Raw genomic sequence first — 26907 nt, 5'->3', positions numbered from 1 at the left:
ACTACTTATTTAGTTCTCATGGAATTTATCTTAGAATTTGTTACCCGAGCTCCTACATTTCACGCAGCAACAAACTTCACACAGGTCTTTACCATTTCATGTACCACACTACACTGCAATCGTCCGGAAGCTAAAACAACACATGGAACTTCAAGAAAACTTTATTCTATTCTTCTCAAAATACTGAGATGGTTCTGATCTGAGCAAGTACTAGTACAGACCCTAGCAAGACAAGTACTACTAAATTTAAGTGCGTAGAACGATTTCATAAACATTGCGAAACACCTAACTTTAAAAGCCACCACGGAGACGCAAAACAAGGTGAAGGGTAGACTCCTTTTGAATATTGTAATCAGCCAGAGTCCTTCCGTCCTCCAGTTGCTTTCCTGCAAATATCAACCTCTGCTGATCCGGCGGGATTCCTTCTTTGTCCTGAATCTTGGACTTCACATTATCAATGGTGTCTGAACTCTCAACTTCCAATGTAATCGTTTTCCCAGTAAGAGTCTTCACAAAGATTTGCATTCCACCACGGAGTCGCAGCACAAGGTGAAGAGTAGACTCTTTCTGAATATTATAATCCGCCAAAGTCCTTCCATCCTCCAACTGTTTCCCAGCAAATATCAACCTTTGCTGATCAGGTGGGATTCCCTCTTTGTCTTGAATTTTAGTCTTAACATTGTCAATAGTGTCTGAACTCTCGACTTCCAATGTGATAGTTTTACCAGTGAGGGTCTTTACAAAGATTTGCATCCCACCACGGAGTCGCAGCACCAGGTGAAGCGTGGACTCCTTCTGTATGTTATAGTCAGCAAGGGTACGGCCATCTTCAAGCTGCTTACCAGCAAAAATAAGCCTTTGTTGGTCCGGAGGAATGCCTTCCTTGTCCTGAATCTTTGCCTTAACATTGTCAATAGTGTCAGAACTCTCAACCTCAAGGGTAATAGTTTTTCCCGTGAGGGTCTTCACAAATATCTGCATTCCACCACGGAGTCGCAACACTAGGTGGAGTGTGGACTCCTTCTGAATGTTATAGTCAGCAAGGGTTCGGCCATCTTCAAGCTGCTTGCCAGCAAAAATGAGTCTTTGTTGGTCCGGAGGAATGCCCTCTTTGTCCTGGATCTTTGTCTTCACATTATCTATGGTATCGGAACTCTCAACCTCAAGGGTGATGGTCTTGCCTGTGAGGGTTTTGACAAAAATCTGCATTCCCCCACGAAGCCGAAGAACAAGGTGAAGTGTAGACTCCTTCTGGATATTATAGTCTGCCAAAGTTCGGCCATCCTCAAGCTGCTTTCCAGCAAATATGAGACGCTGCTGGTCTGGTGGGATGCCTTCTTTGTCCTGGATCTTTGTCTTCACATTATCTATGGTATCGGAACTTTCAACCTCAAGGGTGATGGTCTTACCGGTAAGGGTTTTCACAAAGATCTGCATCTGACGTCAATTTAAGCAATCAATAAACATGATGATCCCAATGGACAAAGAGAAACTTCCCAAAATTCTCAGAATTTTCTACTTGCAAAAATAAATAAATAAAAAACAAAGGAATTTCCTTTGCGCCATGAGATTCCGATCCAATGTCAGTTAAGATTTGAGACGTCAATAAACAATCGAATTCAACAAAAATATTAATTTTAGCATAAGTTGTTGCGTGAAAACTCAACAATTCTACTGTAGGAAAAGAAGAACTGCCATCATGATCGTGATCGCAAGTCGGTAACCCAAAAACTTCAATCAAAGAACACAAATCCAAACACTAAAGGCAATTGAATCTCCGCGCGTATTCGTAGCAACGAAACCCAATAACTCACATCAAGATTGAATAATTCCAAACAGATTAAAATCTAAAAAATCATGAAACGCGATAAAACTCAGAAGCCCTAAATCGATCAAGGGGGCTTCGTTCAAACCCTAGCCATAAAACAACAAACCCAACAACTCAAACGAGAGAAACAAAAGGAATTCAGAGAACACAAGAAACATATCATCTACGTAGTTCCGCAACCGAGAAATCAAGAAATTACAAAGTAATGGGAAAATAACAACACATATCAATCAAATCAAAGATCTTAAACATAACCGGCAAGAACCATAGGGTTGAAGACAAACCTTAAGAGATTGTGGATGATCCTGATTGCTTCCGGAAATTGATTGAATGGAGATGTGATGAAGAAAGCGTTTCGTGTAGCTCTATTTATAAAGATAAAATACGGAGCCTCATCACCGCAGAACCATCGCGCGACGCACGAAGACACGTAAGAGGGTACGCGTGTGGAAAGCCCTAGAATAATCCAGCACGCATTATGCTGGTCAAAAAAAATATGCAGCACGTACTGTACTCTGCCTTAGCCCTGAGGTTTTGTTTTTGGGCTGTACAGTACGGCCCATGTTGGTATGTTGAAATATACCCATTTAGCGTATAAAATAAATTCAAAATTAAATTGGAATTAAAATTTAAATCGTATCTTATAATAAAACATATCTTAGATGGATTTCAAATAGTTAATATCATATGAACATATGATTTTTATATTACATATAATATAGAGAAAATCAGTCATTTGATTCTTTAACTTTTAACTTGACTGCAACTTAATTTCTTAGAGTTAGCTGATATTTAAAATAAATACTGTTAAAAATAAATTGATATTAGATATAAACTGTATGGTTTTAATTAATCTGAAAGATGTAAATTTGGCTCCCCAAAACTCGTTCTGAGAGAAAGTCAGCAAACTTTTTTTTTTTTAATTTCAAAAGTGTGAGACCTTATTTTATTTCAAAGAAAGATAATGAAAACGTTGGGCAAAAAAGCAAATAAATATAATAAAACATATTAATATATTTAGGTCAAAATAAAAAGAAATATGTACAAATAAAAATGGAGACGAGAATATAATAAAAATAAATACTAAAAAAAGAAGAGAAGAAAATGGGGTTTGGTAATTGGTATGTTAATGAATATAAACAAAATTTTTGCATGGCTTTGATAGATTACAAAAAGGCGTGGAAATAAGTTAGAACAATAAAACTAAACTAATCCATCTGCTTTAATTTTTTCCCCCCCAAAAACAGATATAATTTGATGAGAGAATATTGTCCTTCTCAAATTTCATTTATAAACAAAATCTTCTAATTAAGATTGAAGATAGTAGTTTTTTTAGGAATTCAATGATCTAATATCACTGAAGTATTAATAATATAAATAGCATACATGCTTAATTGTATTGATATACATAAGCTCATCAAACATAATTAAAATGTGATCAAGCTAGATGCTTTATATATAATTTTGAGGTAAATTATTTTATTGATGATTTTATTCATGAGAAGTGAATGTTTCTAGAGAAGAATTATCATGCCTGATTACAGGAGAGACGTCCAAATGAAATATTTCACTAATTATCAAACTTTATTCCATGAGTATTTCAATCTACTTTGCTTCATAAAAGTTATCTTCTCTACAAAAATAAATGTTATTCCTCCGGCCTTAAATATAAAACGTATTTAACTAATTTGATTATATTAAGAAAGTTAGATAAAAGTTAGTTAATTATAAAAAATATAACATATTTTTTTTAAAATCCCACGATCATCTTCCTTGATATCCTCTCTCCCTCTTCTATTTGGTCATGGTTAATGGAGTATCTATAGTGATAATTTAGGAAAAATTAATAAATATAATAAATATGTCTTATATGTAGAACCAAAATCAACTCTATATTAGGTCCTATATTAAGGACTGGAGGAGTATTATAATTATAATCTTGAGTGCTGAAAGACTACTTTTAAAAAGTTGCTACATGTTATTTTTCTCTGAAAAATCTAATTTTTTTAATCTTTCTCTAAAAAAAAACTAATTTCATGTATTTAAAATAGTAATTATTTTTACTCCAAACAAGAAGCTGTTTCACTAACCTTCTTCTTCAATCTTTCTGCCAGTTAGCAATTTCGGGTGTGTTTGGATTGACATTAGGCAAAACTGACTTCTAATTCAACTAACTTTTGTAGTTGAAATTGAAGTAAAAATCAGTTAGTGTAATACGATTTATGTTTAGATAGATATTTATAAAAAAATTAGTTGAAAAAATTAAAAGTTATTTAGATTATTAATAGAAAAGCTAGTTTAGTTGTAAAATGATTGAAAATGACATAGACTTTATTAAATAGTAGTGTTTAAATTTTTATGTTTTTAATGTGATAATACTTTAAAAAAATACGTAAAATTATTATGATAAAATATAAATAGTTTATTTGTGAAATTATAAAATAAAAATATTTATTATGAAGAAAAATTTGAAAACACATTGTAGATAATTAATTAAATACATATAATGGACAAATATGAATATAAATTAAAATTCATTTGGTCTCTAATTAAAGTAAATGAAATCACATAACTAATTAGATCGTATACTTTGTATAATTTTTTCATAAGTTAGTTAGAAAAGTTAATTCAGATTACGTTTTTATAAGTCATTTAGAAAAGTTACTTTCTTCTATAACTTAGTTAGAAAAAAAAGCTCTATTCAAATAATTTTCTGAGCCACGCCAAAAAAGTCAGTTACACACTTTATCGTATACTTTTTTCATCTTCAACGCTGATCCAAACGTAGCCTTCATGTTTGTTTTTGTTTGTTTGCACTATTTTTAATGCTTTTGAAATTTTGGGTCCTTTGATGTCATTTGCCCTTATTCCTTTGAGCACCTTTTCCTTCAAAATTTTCATTCTGCGAAAGCCGCGTGCCCTAAAATAAAAAGCTCGTCAAGAAAATGAAAAATATGGAGTCTTGAAGGACGAGCTTGTGTTGTAAACTTGTAACAGCTAGCGAACGTTGGAGCGGCGAATCACGCCCCAGGGGACGATGGGTCGCAAGGACGTAGTCAAGTTAATCGGCTCCGTTTTGTCGCGCAAAACCTCTCCATTGCCACTATTTTCTCGCTCTCACATCCGCCATTATACGGCGGCTGCGCCACCTCCTCCAGCCGTCTTCGCTGATAAAAACACGCGCGTCATTTGTCAAGGCATCACCGGTAAAAATGGAACTTTCCACACCGAACAAGCCATTGAATACGGAACCAAGATGGTACCTTACTTCCTCTGCGGTGTTTATGTAAATTCTACGCTATGTTCGTTTCAATATTCTTGTGACGTATGGTTGCACGTTGCCTGTGTCTGGTGGGCTATACAGGCCTTTCTTCTAGTGGAGTTTATTTATGTTTAGAAAATAATTTTTTGTTGGTTATGTCTGCTGATCACAGTGCTGAATTCCGAGACTTTCGGAATTTCTAATGGGAATTGAATTGTCATGCATTTGATTTCATTGGGCTTCAGTAATGTTTCCATTATACTTATCCACTTATGTTTTGTTTGCTCGAGTAAACGCAAGGCCTTGCTGAATCTGATTGTAATTGCAGCCAACTGTTTCAGAACTTTCTAAAAAGTTTAGTGGCCTGTCCTTGGCTGAATACGTATTTATATCACGACTCAAATAGGAAGCCTGTATGCAACAAGGGTTCTGGGCATGAAAACCTGAGCGTTCAAGTGCCTTCCCGGGTGTGGAAATTTAGGACCTCTTTTGGGTTCCTAGTAGCCATGCTGTCACTGAAAATAGTGACTTATTTGGGGTTTTATAAGTATGAATTGTTCTTAACGGATGGGCGAACTTGTTGAAAATAGATGTATGTATTCTACTACTTTAATTAGATTCTTTACTTTGTTCTTGTTGCACTCGCAGCTTTGGGCACAAACGGATTCAGAAGTTGATTTGGTGTGAATAATGTATCTAATGTCCGCATGTGTCTGCTTGTGTGTCTCATTGTTTTTGGTTGCCGAATAAGCAGCCATCTCTCATTCCACTGACGCAATGTTGCTCAAACAGGTGGGTGGTGTAACTCCAAAGAAAGGCGGAACAGAACACTTAGGACTTCCTGTGTTTAACACTGTTGCTGAAGCAAAAGCTGAAACTAAGGCCAATGCCTCAGTCATCTATGTTCCTCCACCATTTGCTGCAGCTGCCATTATGGAGGCAATGGAAGCCGAGTTGGATCTTGTTGTCTGCATTACTGAAGGAATTCCTCAACATGATATGGTAATTTCATTTTTATGACGGACAATTATGTTTCAGGCTTGAGTTTCTTATATGGCATTGAGAATTATTATTTCTGCATTGACCTGCAAACTTTATTTGGTGCTTATTTAAACCAAACCACGTATTTGGAGTATTAATTGTTAGATAATTTCTTTTCTTACATCTTTCTAGTGATTCTCATTAATTATGATTATATATATAACTAATGCATAAGTATGGCCTTACAATGTTTCCATTTGGATGATTCGGGTTGGGTGTGTATATTTTTGTGTACTAGGCTGTCTGTTTATGTGAGATTAGATGGCCACTGCATAACTGTGGTGAGATTATTTCTATTTATTGAACTGATCTATACAGCAATCTAATGTATTGCGTAACAATGGCTTTTTATTCGGACTTGGGTAGTAGTGCACGGTAGTTTATCCTTTGTGTCTTTTATGTGAATGGCACTTGATCTCAGAGAAAGGTATGTTTATATGTATGGCACTGAACTAAATATCTTGTAATTTCAGGTACGAGTGAAAGCTGCTCTTAACAAGCAATCCAAAACTCGATTGATAGGACCAAACTGTCCTGGTATAATTAAGCCTGGGGAGTGTAAAATTGGAATTATGCCTGGTTATATTCATAAACCTGGAAGGGTTGGAATTGTTTCTCGCTCTGGTACCTTGACATATGAAGCGGTGAGCCCTCATTTTGATTACGTGACTCAGGAGAACTCATTAACGGAGCTGGTCTTTTCATTGCTGCACTATAAAGATTGATGTTGTAGTACCTTATGAGACTGATTTTTGTATGTTTGTTTTAATAGATTTTCCTTTTAAGGGACAATGCGAATCAGTTATATCCAAAGCAGAAGATTTAAGCACATTTTATAGTAGTCAATTCTATATTATGGAGGCCCAAAAAAAGTTCTGTATTCTTAACATCTAGAACTGGCTTGGATCTTCCTACTGCAGAGTTGAAACACAACAATTCGCATGTTAGGCTTCATTGGATTATTTTATTTGCTGAATATTGCACACCTGAAATAGAAGCATCAACCATCATACAACCTCTTCCAAAACCAGGAATGCTTGTTTGTCGTCATATGATAGGCTTATTCCCTAGAGTTTTTTTATCAACCGTACCTTTAAAATTTTTCCCCGTTTACAGAGATGCCATTTTCCGTATATAATAGGATAAATTATCGACGACGTATTTGTTTCCAAATATTCAGGTTTTCCAAACAACTGCCGTTGGCCTTGGACAATCTACTTGTGTGGGTATAGGGGGAGATCCCTTCAATGGAACAAACTTCGTAGACTGCATTGAGAAGTTCCTAGCAGATCCTCAGACAGAAGGTAATTTGTCGCATGTTGCTGCCTGATAAATTGAACATTAGTATGAAAAAAGTCCATTTTATAGGATCTGGGTGTTATATGCATTAAAGTGGTCTGTTATCCCTTAAGTGTTTTAAGTTCTTTATATGTTTTATTGCCCGGAGAAACAGAATTTTGATAATGCATGCACTTGTAGAGCCTGGGTTGAGACAGTTTCTCTCTCCAGATTATGCATTTGTTATAAAAATTTGTGTAGTTTTTCTCAAATGGAGGAACAGTTTGATCCTTCAAGGTGACTGAGCGAATAAATGTTAATTTGAATATTGAAGTGCAGTTTGAGTGTATAGTAAACATTTGATCCACTTGGATAGTATGTTTTATTTAACTATATGTAAATACCTGGTTTTTGTATTTTAGGACGTGTTGAGTTATAGCTATTTTTATACAAAAGAAGAGATTAACACTAGATTGGAGTTATGGAGAAGGACTTTGGAGTTGAAAGGTTTTTGCTTGAGCAGGAACAAAACGGAATGTATGCATTGTGATTTTGGGGGGAGGTAAGGCAATGGGGATTTGGAGGTGAAGATGGGGGATCAAATCATTCCTCAAGTACCAAAGTTTAAATACCTAGGATCCATTATACAGGAGGATGGGGAAATTGATGGAGACGTTTCTCATACTGTTGGCTATTCAGTCTCTATTGGGCCTTGGGCCATGCAGATGTGTGCAAATCTGTGTGATTCTTTCTTTTAAATTTCTGTTTATTAGAGAGATCATGATTCCTTTCCTGATATATCTTAGGATTTGATTTAGACTCCTAGAATCTCGGCCTGATCCTAGTATCTTGCCTAATCCCTAAAATCCCGGCCTAATCTCCTCATTCATTGAGGGAATTGTATCTATTTAAGTCTGCCATTCTATTCGAATAAAGTACAACTTCAGAATCATTAGATTCTTCATGGTATCAGAGCAGAGATGATCCGGTTTGGAATGGGCTTCAACAATGATGGCCAAAACAACCCTAGGGTTTCCGTAAACAGCCAATCAGGGCCAATGGCAACAGCGACTGGTTCTACCAGCCACCAGAATTCGATCGGATTGATGGCAACAGCAATTGGTTCTACCAGCCACCAAAACCTGATCGAGTCAAGCCCTACATCTATCACAATTCATCGGCTCAACGGTGAAAATTATATGCAATGGTCATCTAGTGTTCGGTTATATATTATGGGCAAAGGCAAATATGGATACTTGATTGGTTCTGTCCAGAAACCAGCCGAAGGTGATGAAAAGTATCCTACTTGGGAAGCTGAAAATTCCATGGTGCAAGCTTGGCTGATAAACTCCATGACAACTGAAATCAGTGCTCACTTCACATTTTTCCAGACTGCAAAAGAGGTCTGGGACGCTGCAAGGGACATGTTCGCTGCACTGAAGAACAAAGCTGCCATTCTAGAAATAGAAAGATTTCTTCATGATTTCAAAAAGGGAAGTCTTTCTATAACCCAGTACTACACTGACCTAGTCATTCAATGGCAACAGCTGGACATGTATGAATCTTATGATTGGAAGTGTACTGGAGATGCAGCTCTCTATGCAAAGATAAAAGAAGAGAAAAGGGTCTTTAAGTTCCTACTCGGATTGGATGACAGCTTTGAAGAAGTCCGAGGAAGAATAATGGGACTCAGCACATTGCCACCTCTAAGGGAAGTATTCTTCACTGTTAGGAATGAAGAAAGCAGAAAAAGACTTACTTCCACCGAATTGAGGAATGAACCAAGTCAACCGAATGCCCTTATGTCAAAAGGGGGTCCCCAAGATGACTCCAGAAAACAGAGCAAATGGTGCGACCATTGCAGAAAAAGAGGCCACACTAGAGAGGTGTGTTGGAAACTACATGGGAAACCTTTGAAAAAAGGGAGACAGGATGGCCGAGGCTTTGTTGGAACAACTGATAACAAGAAAGAACCAGAATTCAGCAAAGAAGAACTGAATCTACTCAGAAAATTCCTGGAAAAACATGATGCCCAGGAAACAACCCTTGCTGCAGGTTATGTTGCCCACACAGGTAAAACCATATTAGCACTAAAAGCTGACATACATCATTCAAGACTCTGGATTGTGGATTCAGGTGCAACAGATCATATGACTGGGAACAAAGAACTTTTGACCGAAATAAGACCATGTCCCATAAATATCTATGTTAAAGTGGCTGATGGTAAAGCCTTAAAGGTTGAGGGCCTTGGAATCGCATATATAACCCCAGAAATAATTCTGCATAATGTCTTTTATACCCCTGGATTGAAATGCAGTCTACTTTCTGTAATTACTATTACTCAAAATCAGAATTATGATGTTCATTTCACTGCTACTCAATGTGTTTTTCAGGATCTGAAGCGAGGGAAGATGATTGGCACAGCTAAGATCCTAGAAGACCTCTACTGTTTGGAAGTTCAAGAGAATCAACACAAAGGAAATATCATCAAGTCTGTGACACATTCCTCTGTTTTTTCTGCTACTTCAGAAAATAAAGATGCTTTGTTATGGCATTATAGACTAGGGCATCCTCATTTTCATTATTTGTCCAAGTTATTTCCTCAATTTTCAAACAAGAATGATTTATCTTTCATGTGTGAAGTCTGTCAGCTCTCAAAACAAACCAAAGCAACTTATAAACCTCACTCACATCAATGCACAAAGCCTTTTAATCTTATTCACAGTGACATATGGGGGCCATCTCGCCTACCTTCTCTCACTCATGCTAAATGGTTTGTTACATTCATTGATGATCACACACGACTTACCTGGGTATTCCTAATGAAAGAAAAATCTGACCTACCTGCTACTTTCATCAAATTTCACAAAATGATCCTAACTCAGTTTCAAACCCAAATTCTTACCCTGAGAAGTGATAATGGACGAGAGTACATGTGCCAAACCCTACAAAAATACCTTCAGGAACATGGGATTATTCATCAAACTAGCTGTGTTGACACCCCACAACAGAATGGGACTGCTGAACGCAAGAACCGTCACTTATTAGAGGTTACCAGATCTCTTATGTTTACACATAATGTCCCTAAACAGTATTGGGGAGAAGCTCTCCTTACTGCCGTTCACTTGATCAACCGACTCCCATCCAAAACCCTTGATTTCCAAACGCCAGTAAACCTTCTCACCAAAACCTATCCCTCTAACTCCCTTACCCGTGACCTTCCCCTGCGAGTTTTTGGATGTGTAGCATATATTTATCACAACCATGGCAGTAAACTTGACCCAAGAGCCCTAAAGTGCATCTTTTTAGGCTATTCTTCTACCCAACAAGGGTATAAATGCTACTCTCCATCCCTACGTAAGTTCTTTGTCACTATGGATGTTCAATTTGATGAGACCCAAGCCTACTATCCAAAATCTCCCATTCAGGGGGAGAATTTCAGAGAATGGGAGCTTTTACACCCACAACACACCCAACCTACCATACCTACCAGTGCTGCCACACTAGAAACAAACACTTCCACACCAGAACCAGAAGTTTCTACACCTGACACACCCATAACAGAACCTGGAATGCCCCTAACAGCACCTCCTACACCTGTACCTGATCCTCAACAGCATTCTGTACCTCCAGAAACAGACTTTAACACTAGTTCTGATCCACCTGAAACCAACCTGAATACACTTAACCCTAGCATGATGCCTAACAATGCAGTACAGGACAGTGATGATGACCAAACAGATGCAGATTCTGATAAGGAGCATGAGGCAAACAGTAGAGGTTCTTCGGGTTCTGGGCAAAGCCAAGAATCAACCCAACCTGAGGATCTTGGATGGCCCATTGCACTTAGAAAAGGGGTAAGGAAGTGTACTCAACACCCTATCAGCCATTTTGTATCCTATGATAAGCTATCACCATGCATGAGGACTTTTGTTACTAGCATTGACAGGGACCAAATTCCCAGAACTTTTGATGAAGCTGCCAAGGATCCTAAGTGGAAGGCAGCTATAGATGAGGAGCTGCAAGCACTTGATAAAAATCAGACTTGGAAGATTGTCAGCCTCCCACATGGAAAGAAGGCAGTGGGGTGCAAATGGGTCTTCACTATTAAATATAATCCAGATGGGTCTATAAGCAAGTTTAAAGCTCGACTAGTGGCTAAAGGTTTTTCTCAAACAGAAGGGATTGATTATCAAGAAACATTTGCACCAGTGGCGAAACTAAACACTATAAGGATACTGTTGTCCTTAGCAGCCAACCTTGATTGGCCCCTTCACCAACTTGATGTTAAGAATGCTTTTCTAAATGGGGATCTCGAGGAAGAAGTGTATATGAGAATTCCTGAGGGACTAGCAGAACATGGAAATCTGAAAGCTGCATGCAGACTGTATAAATCCCTTTATGGTCTCAAACAGTCTCCAAGGGCATGGTTCGAAAAATTCACGAAGGTAGTGAAGAAATCTGGTTATATGCAGTGCCAATCAGATCATACATTATTTGTCCGACATTCAGAAAGAAAGGTGTCTATCCTAATTGTGTACGTAGATGACATTGTTATAACCGGAAATGACAGCAACGAAATAGCAAGATTAAAGAAGATTTTGGCAGCAGAATTTGAGGTGAAAGACTTGGGGAGTCTAAGGTATTTTCTTGGAATGGAGATTGCCAGATCAAACAAAGGGATCTCAATGTCACAAAGAAAGTACACGCTAGACCTACTTAAAGAAACTGGCATGTTGGGAGCTAAACCATCATCAACACCTATGGATCCCTCGGTCAACCTCGAATACAAAACAGATGGTGTACCAGTTGATGCAGAAAGGTACAAACGATTGGTAGGAAAACTTATCTACCTATCACATACAAGACCAGATATTAGCTATGCAGTGGGAGTGGTTAGTCAATTCTCTTCACAACCACAAGAACAACACATGGAAGCAATATATACTATCCTTAGATACTTGAAAATGACACCTGGAAGAGGGGTTTTCTTCAAAAAGGGAGAGTCAAAAGACATAATAGTATATACAGATGTAGACCATGGAAGATCTCTTGTTGATAGAAGGTCAACAGGGGGGTACTTTACATTTGTTTGGGGTAATTTGGTAACATGGAGGAGCAAAAAGCAAACTGTGGTTTCTAGAAGCAGTGCAGAAGCTGAGTTAAGGGCACTAGCTAATGGTGTTTGTGAAGGAATATGGATCATACGTGTCCTAAAAGAAATCAGAATCAGTGTTAATATCCCAATTAAGTTATGGTGTGACAGCATGTCAGCACTACAAATGGTTCATAACCCTGTGCACCACGATAGAACAAAGCATGTTGACATTGATCGGCATTTTATAAAGGAGAAGATTGAATCAAAAATCATTGACCTATCTCATATAAATTCTGGGTCACAAGTTGCTGATGTCCTTACAAAGCCACTAGATCGAGGCAAGTTCGAAAAATTTAGAGACAAGCTGGGAATGTTTGATATCTACATTCCAGCTTGAGGGGGAGTGTTGGCTATTCAGTCTCTATTGGGCCTTGGGCCATGCAGATGTGTGCAAATCTGTGTGATTCTTTCTTTTAAATTTCTGTTTATTAGAGAGATCATGATTCCTTTCCTGATATATCTTAGGATTTGATTTAGACTCCTAGAATCTCGGCCTGATCCTAGTATCTTGCCTAATCCCTAAAATCCCGGCCTAATCTCCTCATTCATTGAGGGAATTGTATCTATTTAAGTCTGCCATTCTATTCGAATAAAGTACAACTTCAGAATCATTAGATTCTTCACATACAATACAAGCTGGCTGGTTAAAGTGGAGGAAAGCTACTGGAGTTATTTGCGATAAGAAGGTACCTGAGAAACTTAAAGGAAAATTTTATCAGACTGCGATAAGACCAGCTATGTTATACGGTCGTGAATGTTGGGCAATAAAGGGAAAACAAGAGCACAAAGTCGGGGTAGCAGAAATGAGGATATTGAGAAGGATGTGTGGTCATACAAGAAAAGATAGGATTCGAAATGAAAATATCAGGGCAAGAGTTGGTGTGGTACTTATGCAAGAGAAAATGATTGAAAATCAATTAAGATGGTTTGGATATGTGCAGAGAAGGCCATTGGAGGCCCCGGTGAGGAGGGTGGATCAGACAAGATGGAGTCCCATAAAAAGGGCAGAGGAAGACCGAGAAGAACGTTTAATGAGGTCATTAAATGAGACCTTCTAGTCAACGACATATCTAAGGATTGGGTTGTTGACAGAGCACGATGACGTCGTGTGATTCATATAACCGACCCCACCTAGTGGGAGAAGGCTTGTTGTTGTTGAGTTATAGCTATTTTTAGGTGAGCATTTTATATGCATATGCATGGAGAAATGGTACCCTGAATTGGCTGGTAGTCTGTTTAATGCTTGCTTGCAAAAACCATGGCAGATGTATAAGGACAGCTATCCACTCGTACTTAAGCCATTATGAACTACCAAATTATCTAATTTCATCCACTCTGGATAACTTCTTGTTGAAGACTACATTGGAAGTAAATCTTTTATCTTGGCATAGAATATTCTGTCTTTTGGGAAATAGGTAAAGAGAAGGAAAGGACATAAATCATATTTTGCCTGGCAACTTGGCCCTATTAATCACATTGAAATTTCTTATATATGGCATAAGGTTAGGTAATAATGCTTTTCAAGCACATGAGTATGTTTGAAAAGTAGTTTTTTTTTTTTGTGTATGTTAACTGGATTAGGTCGTATGACATGTAATGAGCTCAAACCTTTGACCCTATGTCTTTTGCTTGTTAGGTTGAATTATCATATTATAACCTGTTTTTGTTTGTTTGTTTGGTTGTTGTTTATACTCTTTTTTTCCCTTTTGGCTTAAGCATTACCGTTTATACTTTAATTTTTTTTTTTAAAAAAATTACTCATTAACCTTCCCTCCCCCCCCCCCAAAAAAAAAAAAAATTCAGGTATCATTCTTATAGGAGAGATAGGAGGGACGGCAGAAGAAGATGCTGCTGCATTAATTAAGGTTTGATTTTATGACATTGGTGCATAAAATTTTGTTCTTTATGCATAACATCAATATGGTGGTTTTCTTGTGTTAAAGGAAAATAAGTCATCTATTATATTTCTGGAGGGAGATGTAGTTGTAATTTTGTTGGGAAAGCTTGTAAACATGGTTTCGTATATGTCATTTTTTTTATTTGGTGAAGACAATTTAAATCTTCTTTATGTTGATGGTTTAATTGATGATATACATGGCTCTACTATTTATTCTATAGTAAAAGAGAAACATAGGTGCTCATATTTATTATTATATTTTAGTTAACTAGTTAATATATCGGCACATGAATTCTTAAATTGATTTTGTTTGTGACAATACAGGAAAGCGGTACTGAAAAGCCTGTTGTTGCATTCATTGCTGGATTAACTGCTCCACCTGGTCGTCGTATGGGTCACGCTGGAGGTAAATCCTCTTGTGAAGTTTTGTTTCTCTTGGCATTTGATAGCAAATATATTTAATGCATGATGTCCGCTATGATAAATAATTAAATTTGTTGAATTTTTCTTTTTTATCTGTAAGAAGAGATTCGGTCTAATTGACTGTCCTTATGATAATCAATACCTTTTGTTGTTCTTAGATGAGGCAACCTTGTTTGCATAACATGCTACTTTTTGTTGCTTTTGCCAACCATTTTTACATTATTTTCATTTAAATCTCCCTTTTACTTTTTGGTTACCTCTGGTTGATGAAGATCAAAATTTGTACCTGGAGTCAGGTAATATCCATCAATTGTCAAACCTGGGTAACATTCTACAATTGTCAATGAATTAGTGATTGAACTTCGCCTGGTATGGTCATATGATTTATAGGAGTTAGGGTCGTGTAGAAAATTGTAAGCTCAAGACTTACCATGGCAAACAGAATTCATGTAGGCAACTTCTATTAGTTTGAAAAATTGACACTGTATTAATATTCTGGGTAGAGCCTAACCACTATCAAGTTGGAAAACTCAGTTTGGCTGAACTGAAAGCTAGATTTATGATAGGGGCTGGGTAGCATGGGATGCTTAAGTCTCATATCAAGTAACATGAGATGCCTTAGTTCTACCATTTGGTATCATTAACGTCTATTGGATGATAGGGACTGGATAGTATATGTTTTAACATCCGAGTAGTGCGATTTGCTTGATTTGGTATTTAAGAAAGAGTATGTCTCCCTCCTTGACTGCACATTCTCAAGGGTAGGTTTTCTATCCTCCTTGGATCCTATCAATTTATTTGTGCAAATGTGTTGGTCTAATATGTGTTTCACACAAGTTGTTTTTCTCTAGGGCTATTAGCAAAATGCCCTTTTTGGGGGAAAAATTAATAAATTCTTGTTCTAGATATATGACTAAGTTTTTTCTGTATGCTTAAGAGTAATAGACGAGTTATCAGTTCAAAGTTAGTTAGTTAGTTCTTCATTATGCTGTATTTAATTAGTTAGTTCTTCATTATGCTGTATTCTGTTTGATAGTAACTGCACTTCAACAATTTGCTTGCCTTTGCTTTTGCAGCTATTGTATCAGGTGGTAAGGGTACTGCACAAGACAAAATCAAGACTCTCAGGGAAGCTGGGGTCACAGTGGTGGAGTCCCCTGCAAAAATTGGAGCTGCCATGCTAGACGTTTTCAAGCAGAGGGGCCTAGCTGAGTAGTTTGAGTTTTGGACATCTGACTTCATTTAGTTTCATCAAAGCCTTTGGTTTTTCTACAAGTTGCAAACACTTGATTCTTGTGGATTATATTGGCTCTTTTCCTTCTTTTTTTTGGCCCTTTTGAGCAAGGAGAGATAAGTTAAAATAAAAGATATTTTAGGACCTCGAGGCTACTAAAAAAATTTTTTTACCACACCCAGTCATCTCCAGTTTCCCTGGTGATGGATTGTACGCCCTTCACACCCTTAGTGATGAATTTTAAATGACTTCAACTTGCTGTTTCTGCAAGGTTGTTTGCTTTGTAATTCTGTGCGTCTGAGTAAGTTATGGCGATCTCTGTCATTGCACTTCTGTTATCAAGCCAATTCATTTATGATGCTTTGAAGGTGCATGTATCATTCACAGGCATGTTTTTCTCTCTAAGCCATGGACTAGTAGAATGACATAACAGTTATATTAATTGGCATGGCTCCCCTGGTAGGCAAACGCTTAAACAGGAGAACCGTTGCCGGCCATAACAGAAGAGTGTAAAACCTAAGGCGGGTAAATGAGAAGCGTTGGGAATCGTGGGTGACTTCTAGCGACTTGAAGAAGTAAGAAAGGCTGGGAGTGGTATGGCACCAGTTTTCATGAACATCAGATGGGTGAATTCTGGGAACAGATCAGTTAAAACCAACAGTGATGGTCCTTCTGTATTATTGAGGAGCTTGAATGTCGGTATTTCTTACACGGATCATGTGGGCAAATTCGCTAAAGGCATAGGAAAGAATGAAACTGGGCTATGTTCGTGGCTAAATGTTTACCACTGAAAGAAGCATTACTATGAGCAACTGTGAAGAGTTCAAGGAGGGGTGACGCATGTATTGAAACAGGTTGTAAGGAATGCCTTTGTTGGGACATTCGTCAAAAACGATTTAAAAGCAAAGCAAGCTTAAATCATGAACTGCACAACACATTCTTCAAACTTCAAATATTTTTATTTTTATTTTGAGAGGCACGGGAGGCAATATCTTGGTGTGTTATGACTATCATTATATTAGAAGTAATATCTTAGTCTGTCAAGACATGAGGAACTAATTCTTTTCACTAAATCTAATTAAATACTCCTCCGGTTCTTAATATAAGATCCAATTATTGAGTTGGTTTTAGTTTTAAATATAAGACTAATTTCTCATATTTATTAATTTTCTCTAAATTATTCCTGTGGATACTCTTTCAACCATAATCAAGTAAAAAAGAAAGAGAGGTATTAGGAAAGATGATTATGATATTTTAAAAAAAAAAACGTGTCATATTTCTTATAATTAATTAACTTACTTAAATTTTTTAGTCTAATCAAATTAGTTAAATGGGTTTTATATTAAGGACCTGAAGAGTAGTTCAATTTTTTTTTTGGGCCAGGCCTAACAATTTGAATACTCATTCTGAGGTCAAATTTTTTTGTGTCCTGAACCCATATACATAGAATCTGGTACAAGAGCCCTTATATATTTGTTTCAGTTCTGGTTTTCCCATAGGCCCAAAAGAGAGCCGGCTGGCCCATTTCAAGGAGTTGTTGCACGTGCTTAGTAAACACTTGGCTCCAAAACCGAAAGCCTCTCGTACCCAAAAAAAAAAACCGAAAGCCTCGGCGTTCTTAAATAAAGATTAAATTTTTGTTTTGTTTTGTTTTGTTTTGTATTATTTTTGTTTTGGCACCATAGTAACTGGGTTGGTAGGATCCTCCTATGCATCTCTGGGCTGCCTTTCGCTTTCTGAAAATTCTTCTCCTATTGCCAATTGTGATATCTGGGAAAGCCGGAATCATCCTCTGTTCCCCCATTTCTAGATCCTTGAACATCCTTTTCCCCAAGTACCAGCACTGTAGCTTCAGATTGGATACCAATCACAATCAACACTGTAGTTTCTGAACCACTCACTCGTCACTTTCCTCGGAGGTTTCTTATGGGAAATTGAAGATGCTGATTCCCTTTAGTTAATTTCGCCCCGATATTGTTGGGAGGGTTGATCCCTTGAATAGAAGTGGGTGTAATCTGGGTAAAACCAGAGCAGTTCGGAGGCAATGCAGGCTTCGGCGACCACCTTACAGTCCAGTCTGTTGAACAATATCTCTTTCAAGAGCTTTAAGCTCAAGACCAAGCAGCAGGAGCTGCTGATTCGGGTTACGATTCTATGCCTCGTCTATGTCTTGGCTTTCATCACTCGCCTTTTCAGTGTTCTGCGTTACGAGTCTATGATCCATGAATTTGATCCGTACTTCAATTACCGGACTACTCTCTTCTTGACACAGAAAGGTTTTTATGAATTCTGGAACTGGTTTGACTCTGAGAGTTGGTATCCACTTGGACGGATCATCGGAGGCACTCTCTACCCTGGTCTCATGGTTACGGCCGCTATTTACTGGGTTTTGCGGTTTTTGAGGTTTGCTGTTCACATCCGAGAGGTCTGTGTGTTGACAGCTCCATTTTTCGCATCGAATACTACATTGGTCGCTTATTTCTTTGGTAAAGAGATTTGGGATTCAGGTGCTGGTCTCGTTGCTGCGGCATTGATTGCCATTTGTCCTGGTTATATTTCAAGGTCCGTGGCTGGATCATATGATAATGAGGGTGTTGCGATTTTCGCCTTGTTGTTAACATTTTACCTGTTCGTGAAGGCTGTGAACACTGGGTCTCTTGCATGGTCTTTGGCTTCGGCTTTTGGTTACTTCTACATGGTATCGGCTTGGGGTGGTTATGTGTTTATAATTAACTTGATCCCACTTTATGTGATGGCTCTTTTGATCACGGGAAGGTATTCGATGAGGCTGTATATCGCCTATAATTGCATGTATGTGCTGGGAATGCTGCTTGCAATGCAGATCCGATTTGTGGGATTTCAGCACGTGCAGTCTGGAGAACATATGGCTGCCATGGGCGTGTTCTTCTTGCTGCAGGTTTCTTCTTGTCATTTGATTCATTTCTCTTTATCACCTCATCGAGTTGCATGTAGTATGGCAAAGAAGCTTGTACCTAGTTGCGTACTTGCCGTATTGCCTAATGATGCTTTTAGTAGTCCTATGAACCTGTATCTACTCTTTGCAATAATGGGATTTTCTTCTTCTTAAGAGTGGGATTTAATTACGTGAAGAAAGCACTTTTCCAGTTGTTTTGCCTAGTTACTCCTTTCACATTGGGTTTTTGTTTGTTTGTCATTCTTTTCCCTCCTAAATTACTTTTTTTTTTTTTTTTGCTAGCGATAAATGAATTCTCTCCTCGAAAAATGATGTGTAAAGGGTGAATCTGGTTATCCCACCAAAAAAAAAAAAAAAAAGAAGAAGAAGAAGCTGGCCAGATTCAGGAACGAATGAATACATCCTTCTAAATTATTTTATTCTTATTTGATTTACCGCTGGTTGACTAGCTTTGATTTCATGCGTAACCTTCCCAGTAATTAGCATCTGTGATCATATCGGTGGTTCAGATTTCCTTGATAAAATTAATTTTCTCTTATTGCTAACTTGCATTATCTTTGCAGGTATTTTACTTTTTGGATTGGGTAAGATATTTGCTTAGTGACACAAAATTGTTTCAAGCTTTCTTGAGGATCACTGTAGCTTGTGCAGTTAGTGTTGGTGCTATTGCTTTGGGAATAGGCACTGCATCTGGTTATATTTCTCCATGGACAGGCAGGTTCTACTCGTTGCTTGATCCAACATATGCTAAGGACCATATTCCAATCATTGCATCAGTCTCTGAGCATCAGCCAACTGCGTGGTCATCTTTCATGTTTGATTTCCATATCTTGCTATTTCTATTCCCTGCTGGGCTCTATTTTTGCTTCAAGAGGTTGTCAGATGCCACAATATTTATAGTTATGTATGGTCTTACTAGCATGTATTTTGCTGGTGTTATGGTCCGATTGATTCTTGTTGCTACGCCTGCAGTATGCGTCATTAGTGCTATTGCAGTGTCAGCCACTGTAAAAAACTTGACTCAGCTGGTGAGGGGCAAAAACAAAACTTTCCAAGGTGGTTCTACCAAAGGAACTAGTGCTACTAAAGGTTCATCCAAGGTGAGATTTTTTAGAGGAACTTGTGTAGAAGGGGTTCTTCTAATGAGTTGCATCATACCTTTTTCAGCTTTTCTAAGCTTCCAGCCCACTAGTGAATCTTTATGGCGTGGTGTTAAATGTTGTGCATGAATTATATACACAATCAGTTGTCTCTAAACTAATATGGTTGCACATTGAATCTTGATGTTATTCAAATGTTACTCAAATGGGTAATACATATGGTAATTTAGTTATTGCCATGTTCTTTCATTGCAATCAGCAGTTCATTTTGACTTCATTAGTTGATCTAATTTCAACTAGAATCTTTGTGGTTGTTATATAGTTAAGGTGGTGTTTCATCTCTCAATTTGAGCAATAAGCCACTTTCCTGCTGTTATTGTGGTGATGCGATTAAATCAAATAGCTTATTATTATTCATCAACAGGGTGTAGTTGATCATTCCCAGCCTTTCCAAAGAAATGGTGCTATTGTGTTACTTCTTGGTGCTTTCTATCTACTCAGTAGATATGCCACTCACTGTACCTGGGTCACATCAGAGGCTTATTCATCTCCATCAATTGTCTTGGCTGCAAGGGGGGCTCGTGGCAATAGGGTCATCTTCGATGATTATCGTGAAGCTTACTTTTGGCTGCGCCAGAATACTCCACCAGATGCTAAGGTGATGTCATGGTGGGATTATGGTTACCAGATTACTGCCATGGGAAATAGAACTGTTATTGTTGACAATAACACATGGAACAATACACACATAGCAACTGTTGGGCGTGCAATGTCTTCTTATGAGGATGAGGCTTATGAGATTATGAGATCGCTCAACGCGGATTATGTGTTAGTTGTCTTCGGTGGTGTTACTGGGTATTCTTCTGATGATATTAACAAGTAAGGCTATCTGATAAATTTTATATTTTGATCTCCAATATATTTTAAATATTACTTTATGCATGTAGCAATTTTGTTTTTGGTATTGAGCATTTTCATCTTTAGTGGTTTATGGTCTGCGCTATCTTTTGTTATCTTCACACTATCCTTAAAATAGAAGATTGTTTTGACCTTCTATAACCATGTTGATGCATTTATTTTGGGCTCTGTGTGTGTGTGTGTGTGTGTGTGTGTTGTGTGTTTTAAAATGTAATGGCAAGACCCTAAGAGAGCGGGGTTATGTTTTCATGGCCCTTCATCAGCAGTTTGCATTTTGGGGTTTGGACAAATATCTTAGGGTTTCACAATGGGTTCCCTTGTTGCACTGATAGATTGGACGTTGTATACACCTACTTGTCACTGATAGTATTTTGTTATCTTCCCTTCTATAATGCTTCTTACATTTTTTACACGGTATTCTTAATTTTGTGTAGATTTCTGTGGATGGTAAGAATTGGTGGTGGAGTTTTTCCTGTAATAAAGGAGCCTGATTACCTTGTTAATGGAGAATATCGGGTAGATAAAGGTGCAGCCCCCAAGATGCTGAACTGTCTCATGTAAGTTTCTTAGACTGCTTGTTGGGCTTGGACTTTTAAATTGTCATTTTAATTCGAGTCATTCTATGTGTACTAGAATTTTGTTTTGATTTTATTAGAATTACCGTGGGTCCATAAATTTTGTAGTTTATTCTTCTAGTATTTGTCAGCACCCGAACCTGGTTATTTATCGTAGCAAATTTAAAATCTGTGTTACATTGTTGGCATTCTTTATTTTTCTAATGACATATAAATTAAATAACACAGATATTAATTAATAATATCATATCAAAACTTGCACATATTATTTTATTAATGTGTCTATCAACATTGAAGCACATATTCGGTAAATATCCGGGTAAAGTAAGTACGCGAGATAATATTGAGCGTAAGCGGCTGTGTTCTGTTAGCTAAGTGAATCAGATGAAATCAAAAGTGTTGGTCTCTTGCCAATGATTAAGATTGATGTAACAGTGTGTCAAACAAATAGCAATCTTCGTTTTCTCCTCTCAAACCCTAAACTGACAGAAAGGGAATGGGAAGACAAGGAAATGAAGGGATAATAATAATTGGGCAAGGCTGGTAAAGCCGGTTGAATTAGATGTCTTTGAAGTCAAGGATTTTCATTTTGCAACAACATACATTCCGGTCGATTTTTAAAGTATGATCTAAACTCGAAAAGGCTGAAGTTGGACTATGCTCTCAGGAATTTTCAAGTTTGCTCAGAATTTCTGCTTCACCTTGGAAAGGCCTTAGTTGGACTTGGAATACATAAACTCCCCTTTGGTCTAGGTCTAAGGCTTGGTATATATGTTTACTTGGCATTTTAATACTTCAGCACCTGGATCAAGGTGTCAAGTTGTTAAAAAAGAGGGGTTTTAAAATGTTGAGGGAAATGTACTTCTACAGATATTTTAATATAATTATATGTACAGAGACATAATTTGATACGTGCTATGTGGTGTGACTTCCTGATACGCAGTGAGTTAATATTATTTTTCATCTTTTTGTTAGGTATAAAGCTCTGTTACTATCGGTTTGGCGAGATGACAACAGAATATGGAAAGCCACCTGGGTAAGTTTTATGCTTTTTAGATTTGACGTTACGATCCTTCGTTGTTTTACTGATATTCAGAGGTCTGAGTGCTCCAAATACAAAGATGAGGTATTCAGATTGCAAAGTCATAATATGAAAGAAAGAGCACAAGAAACAATAGGTTTTCTAACTTGAGGGCCTCCAGGCTTTCCTATCCCCCGACTTTTTCTACCTTTTTCCATCACAAGAAGCCTCTAAAAGCTTCTGCTACCACCGCTCCTCTCACCAAACTCACGCGCTACTTTCACACACTAATTACTCTTGGGCACACCTAGAGGGACAGCTCTTTGTTCTTTTCCCTTGCATTCTCTTTTTGTTTTGTTAGTCCTAGCAATTAGAATAGGGCCCATCATACTATTATTCCACATAAGATTCAGGTATTCTCTAATAGGATCCTCATCTATGCTAGTATTCACATGAACTTTGTTGACACAATAAAACTAGTATCATCAATGGTATTGGTTTGTCCTTCAATGATGTAACTAGTGAATATAGATTCTTCATATTAAAGTGCGTCCTTGGTTCGTAAGTTTGAGTGCTGTTCCTTGTTTACATTTGTGTGAACTGTAAATCATTCAGGATCAATGTTAGAACCAAGTACATGGGATAAGTCATGATGTAAAGTTTTGAGGCCATGTACATCTTTTCCTTGGCTGTTTTTACCTCAGCCTTGAGGTCAGTACTGGAAGTTCTTTCTGATCAACAAAGGTATTTGAACTTGTTGCATAAACTCAGTCATGACTCTACTTTCTGGTGCAATATTGTTTTAATGAGTAACTAAAGGTTAGCGAATAACTTGAGAAAAAGCTGGAATAAAAGTTCAAGAGGTTGTTCATGTCTAAGTAGAGACTGAGGTGCTCATATTGAATATCACATCCTTTCTTCCGCCCCCACACCCCCCGGGGCCGGGGGGGGGGAGGGCCCTCTATCCTTCTGTTTAATTCTTTTAAAACAGGCATACTGAGTACGTTTGTCTGGGCTCTAATCCGGTTGTCCCTAATCTTCTGGAATTAAAACCTCGGTCTTTTATCAAAGGTAGCATGCTTTGTTTATGAATGTGCCAGTGAGCTAGTAACAACTTTTGTCTAGGGACAATTTTCAGCTTGAATTAGTTTTGAAACCAAGAGGGAGTAATTTGTGTTGTTGTGGCTGCTTGAAAATATTATGTTCAACTGATGCAAATTGTGTGTGTGTGTGTACATACTCATTTTGAAATGGCAGGTATGACCGAGCTAGAGGAGTTGAAATTGGAAACAAAGACATCAAACTTGAGTACTTGGAAGAGGCATTCACCACACAGAATTGGATAGTTCGTATTTATAAAGTAAAACCACCTAAAAATAGGTGGTAATTTTAACTCTTGACCCCTCCTCCATAGGAGGGGGGTGCGCGTGTGTGTGAGAGAGAGAGAGAGAGAATTTTTTTTCCTCCTGTGGGAAGTTACCGTATTGTAGTGAAAAAACTCAACAGCTCAAAGACTGCTGGTTTTGTCATAGATTCAATGTAGACTAATTTTTGAAGTGAGCATGCCTAGAATTCAGTTCAGAAATACTTCTGCAAGCACTTCTTTGATATGCCGTCGATTCGTAGTCAAAGGAACTTACACAATGCATTGTTTGGTGGTTCATTATACAATTGGACCTCTTATGTCACATTCCACCCGTTGGATAGGGATCCCAACCAGGCATTTGATCATTTGGGAAGGAAGCAAATTACAAAACATGATGAAGACCGAATGGAACGGTTTTTCTGATAGAAAAATTAAAATTAAACGATTATCTATGCTCATTTATTTTTGCTTCCTTGAGCATATAAAAAAGAAACAAATTGAGGATTAAAAATTTTAAAAACTGTGAGATCTCAAAACCTTCAAGATGAAGGGTTCATTTGTGTTGCTTAACCCTTCAGAAAACAAGTATAATATAATATAAATGCTAAATGCTTTTAAAAAAAGAAAATGGCGACCTTTAATTATCAGTGACAAGGATTTATTGTGCCACCTATGATTCTTTCAATCCTTCTCTATTTATCAATGCATTTCTATAACGTCTTCACGAATTCAATCATGTGATAAATCAAATTCCAAATCTTAAATACATGGATAAAAGACAACTAGATCGCGCAACATGAATACAAGCTGAGTTTTCTTTTTTTGAAAGAAAAAACATAATTAAATGGAACCATTAAATAAAAATAATAACTAAAAGCTGAACCGTCCTCCAAATGTTGTATTGAAAGCTGAAAACACCTCTACTGAAAAAGCCAAAAAGAAAAGAAAAGAAAGAAATCTGAGAACACCAGCAACCAGGGGATTCATTCCCATTAGGAATTGTTTTCTTTTACAAAAGGCTCGTGCCCAAGTGAATAACGCGTCATATATGCGCGCGCGCGTGTGTAATACTGTTTATATTAAAATTTTATGCATTCACTGTATATGCAGCAGTAAACAAGATAGTTTCAAAAGGCTGAATGAAATTAATGCTTAGTGCCATTTGATAGTTACATGTCAATAACATTCCCATGTGTAAACGTCTGCATATTAATGGAAGATAAAAAGCTTCAAATAAAGATCACCCGACCAATAAATAATCATTTGGCAGTATTAGTGGTGGGTAAGGCAAGTAGTACAATAGCAATGAAACTACCATGACACATGTTAGGTGACAAATCAAATCCAATGTTACTGAAATCCGCCAAACACCCTGGAAACTTCTAATCTACTATTTGAGTTTATTTAAGAGATAAGCAGGTATGCAACAAAAGATAACAAACTGCAACTGTTTAAAATCAAACATTTCTTTCGTTGTATTTTTTTTTCCCATATCATCTATCACTATCTTTATTTGAATACATTATATACATCCATTTTCATAAATATGAAAAAGAAATCAAATTTGCTCATTATCAAATTAAAACTGATGATTCTCCATTTTCTATTCTAGGTTTTGTGGGGAAAAAAGAGAAGTGCATAAGAATACAATAGTATAAAGTAAAATCAAATCCCGTTCCAGGTAACGCAATGCTTCAATTAAAAGAGCACGCATCTCAGGAAATTACCAAAATGGGCACCTATATAGGGCACTGCCTTATAAGGCAGAATGGCAGATGAACTCCCCCGCTTTAAAATAGATTGCAATCTGAATAGTGAAATACATAGACCAGATTCCCTAGTAGCAATCATAAAAGAAAAAATGGAAACCGAGGCCACATGGTTGCCAAATTATATAAGGGTCTCAACAATAAATCATGATAGAGACATATTCGGATAAGAATGAATGATGAACTGGACAAAATTTAACTTGATTCATCTATTTAAAAATTCATTTTCCACTTTGATATCTAACTGAACTACGAAAAGGAAGGACTGCAGTCATATTATTGGTACACTTGCCAGAAACTAGTTGCAGCCCTTTATCACGGAAGTGTTTCCCCAGCTGCACCTCCGCCACCATCCTTTTCCTTTCCAGGGAGAACATCCATCTCTTGTTATTCTATGCCTGAAATAAATATCCTAAACCAGTATTTTGATTTCCTTTTCTTTCCACAAGTTTGCTCAACCGAAAGAAATGCACATCTTGGTTTTTCTTTTTCTTTTCTTTTCTTTTTTTCTTTGTTCGGCCTCATGTTCATATAGTGTCAAAAAATAAGTTGGCTCAAAGAATGGGAATGAATTACCCTAATCAAGGGCAGTTTTGCTCCTACGACCGGTTATTGGGATAGGTAAGCCCAAATATAGGGGTTTGGCGATAGCAGCAGTTGAAAGAGCTTGCAAGTCTGGTTTCAAACTCCATCCAGTTGGCAGACTGTTGCTGAGCTATTCTTCTCCTGCTCTTGAGGCTGATGTACTTGAAGATTTATGCACAGTAGAAAGTCCATCAATCATTATAGATTCTCCGAGGCCTACAGGAATTGAATCCAAAGGTCCTGACTCAGAATCAGAATGTAGCAGAGTTCTGCTAGCTGATTTTGGCCTCATGGCCAAACCTTTCCCTGTTGAAGGAGAGAAACCACTGGCCCCACCAGTGTTTTCTTCTTTCAATAGCTTTTCTGGGGTACCAGCTCCACTATCAACTTCAGTTTCTGTCGTTCTGTCGACTGCGGACAGATTTCTCTTCTGACTTCAGTCACCTCCTCCATTCCAAGTTTCTACAAGAGGCACATACTCAGGTACTGCACTGTTCCCTGTTAGTAAATCGGGTGG

At 37.5% G+C, this 26907-nt stretch overlaps 3 protein-coding genes across 3 annotated transcripts; 2 read left to right on the top strand and 1 right to left on the bottom strand.

Annotated features, from left to right (window-relative positions):
- Positions 1 to 13: 13 nt before the first annotated feature.
- On the bottom strand, positions 14 to 2208 carry LOC114760480 (polyubiquitin). The gene is made up of 2 exons (XM_028949736.1): positions 2113 to 2208; positions 14 to 1437 (listed from the first exon to the last, which is right to left on the bottom strand). Exon 2 carries the CDS (start codon positions 1435 to 1437, stop codon positions 292 to 294), a length of 1146 nt encoding a protein of 381 aa, XP_028805569.1. The 5' UTR covers positions 2113 to 2208; the 3' UTR covers positions 14 to 291.
- A 2478-nt stretch (positions 2209 to 4686) lies between these two features.
- On the top strand, positions 4687 to 16501 carry LOC114760481 (succinate--CoA ligase [ADP-forming] subunit alpha-2, mitochondrial). The gene is made up of 7 exons (XM_028949737.1): positions 4687 to 5087; positions 5883 to 6092; positions 6605 to 6775; positions 7312 to 7435; positions 14371 to 14432; positions 14789 to 14870; positions 15964 to 16501. Exons 1-7 carry the CDS (start codon positions 4866 to 4868, stop codon positions 16101 to 16103), a joined length of 1011 nt encoding a protein of 336 aa, XP_028805570.1. The 5' UTR covers positions 4687 to 4865; the 3' UTR covers positions 16104 to 16501.
- A 1599-nt stretch (positions 16502 to 18100) lies between these two features.
- LOC114760479 (dolichyl-diphosphooligosaccharide--protein glycosyltransferase subunit STT3B-like) lies at positions 18101 to 24009 on the top strand. The gene is made up of 6 exons (XM_028949735.1): positions 18101 to 19038; positions 19620 to 20156; positions 20581 to 21035; positions 21509 to 21631; positions 22625 to 22685; positions 23928 to 24009. The coding sequence occupies exons 1-6, from the start codon at positions 18166 to 18168 to the stop codon at positions 23931 to 23933; spliced, it is 2055 nt and encodes a 684-aa protein (XP_028805568.1). The 5' UTR covers positions 18101 to 18165; the 3' UTR covers positions 23934 to 24009.
- Positions 24010 to 26907: the final 2898 nt, after the last annotated feature.

Source organism: Neltuma alba, unplaced genomic scaffold, assembly GCF_004799145.2.
Source record: "Neltuma alba isolate B1F8T4 unplaced genomic scaffold, ASM479914v2 tig00010982_pilon, whole genome shotgun sequence".
Classification (NCBI taxonomy): Eukaryota; Viridiplantae; Streptophyta; class Magnoliopsida; order Fabales; family Fabaceae; genus Neltuma; species Neltuma alba.
The sequence above is the reverse complement of the archived record's forward strand: the minus strand, read 5'-3'. Positions and strand labels throughout refer to the sequence as shown.

What these genes read in the sequence shown, in the direction of transcription:
- LOC114760480 (XM_028949736.1), bottom strand. Translation starts at nt 1,437, where the DNA reads ATGCAGATCTTTGTGAAAACCCTTACCGGTAAGACCATCACCCTTGAG.
- LOC114760481 (XM_028949737.1), top strand. Translation starts at nt 4,866, where the DNA reads ATGGGTCGCAAGGACGTAGTCAAGTTAATCGGCTCCGTTTTGTCGCGC. An exon ending in TTGAATACGGAACCAAGATG is followed by an intron (nt 5,088 to 5,882) that starts GTACCTTACTTC and finishes TTGCTCAAACAG; the next exon opens with GTGGGTGGTGTAACTCCAAA. An exon ending in ATGCTGCTGCATTAATTAAG is followed by an intron (nt 14,433 to 14,788) that starts GTTTGATTTTAT and finishes GTGACAATACAG; the next exon opens with GAAAGCGGTACTGAAAAGCC.
- LOC114760479 (XM_028949735.1), top strand. Translation starts at nt 18,166, where the DNA reads ATGCAGGCTTCGGCGACCACCTTACAGTCCAGTCTGTTGAACAATATC. An exon ending in GCGTGTTCTTCTTGCTGCAG is followed by an intron (nt 19,039 to 19,619) that starts GTTTCTTCTTGT and finishes TTATCTTTGCAG; the next exon opens with GTATTTTACTTTTTGGATTG. An exon ending in AAGATGCTGAACTGTCTCAT is followed by an intron (nt 21,632 to 22,624) that starts GTAAGTTTCTTA and finishes TCTTTTTGTTAG; the next exon opens with GTATAAAGCTCTGTTACTAT.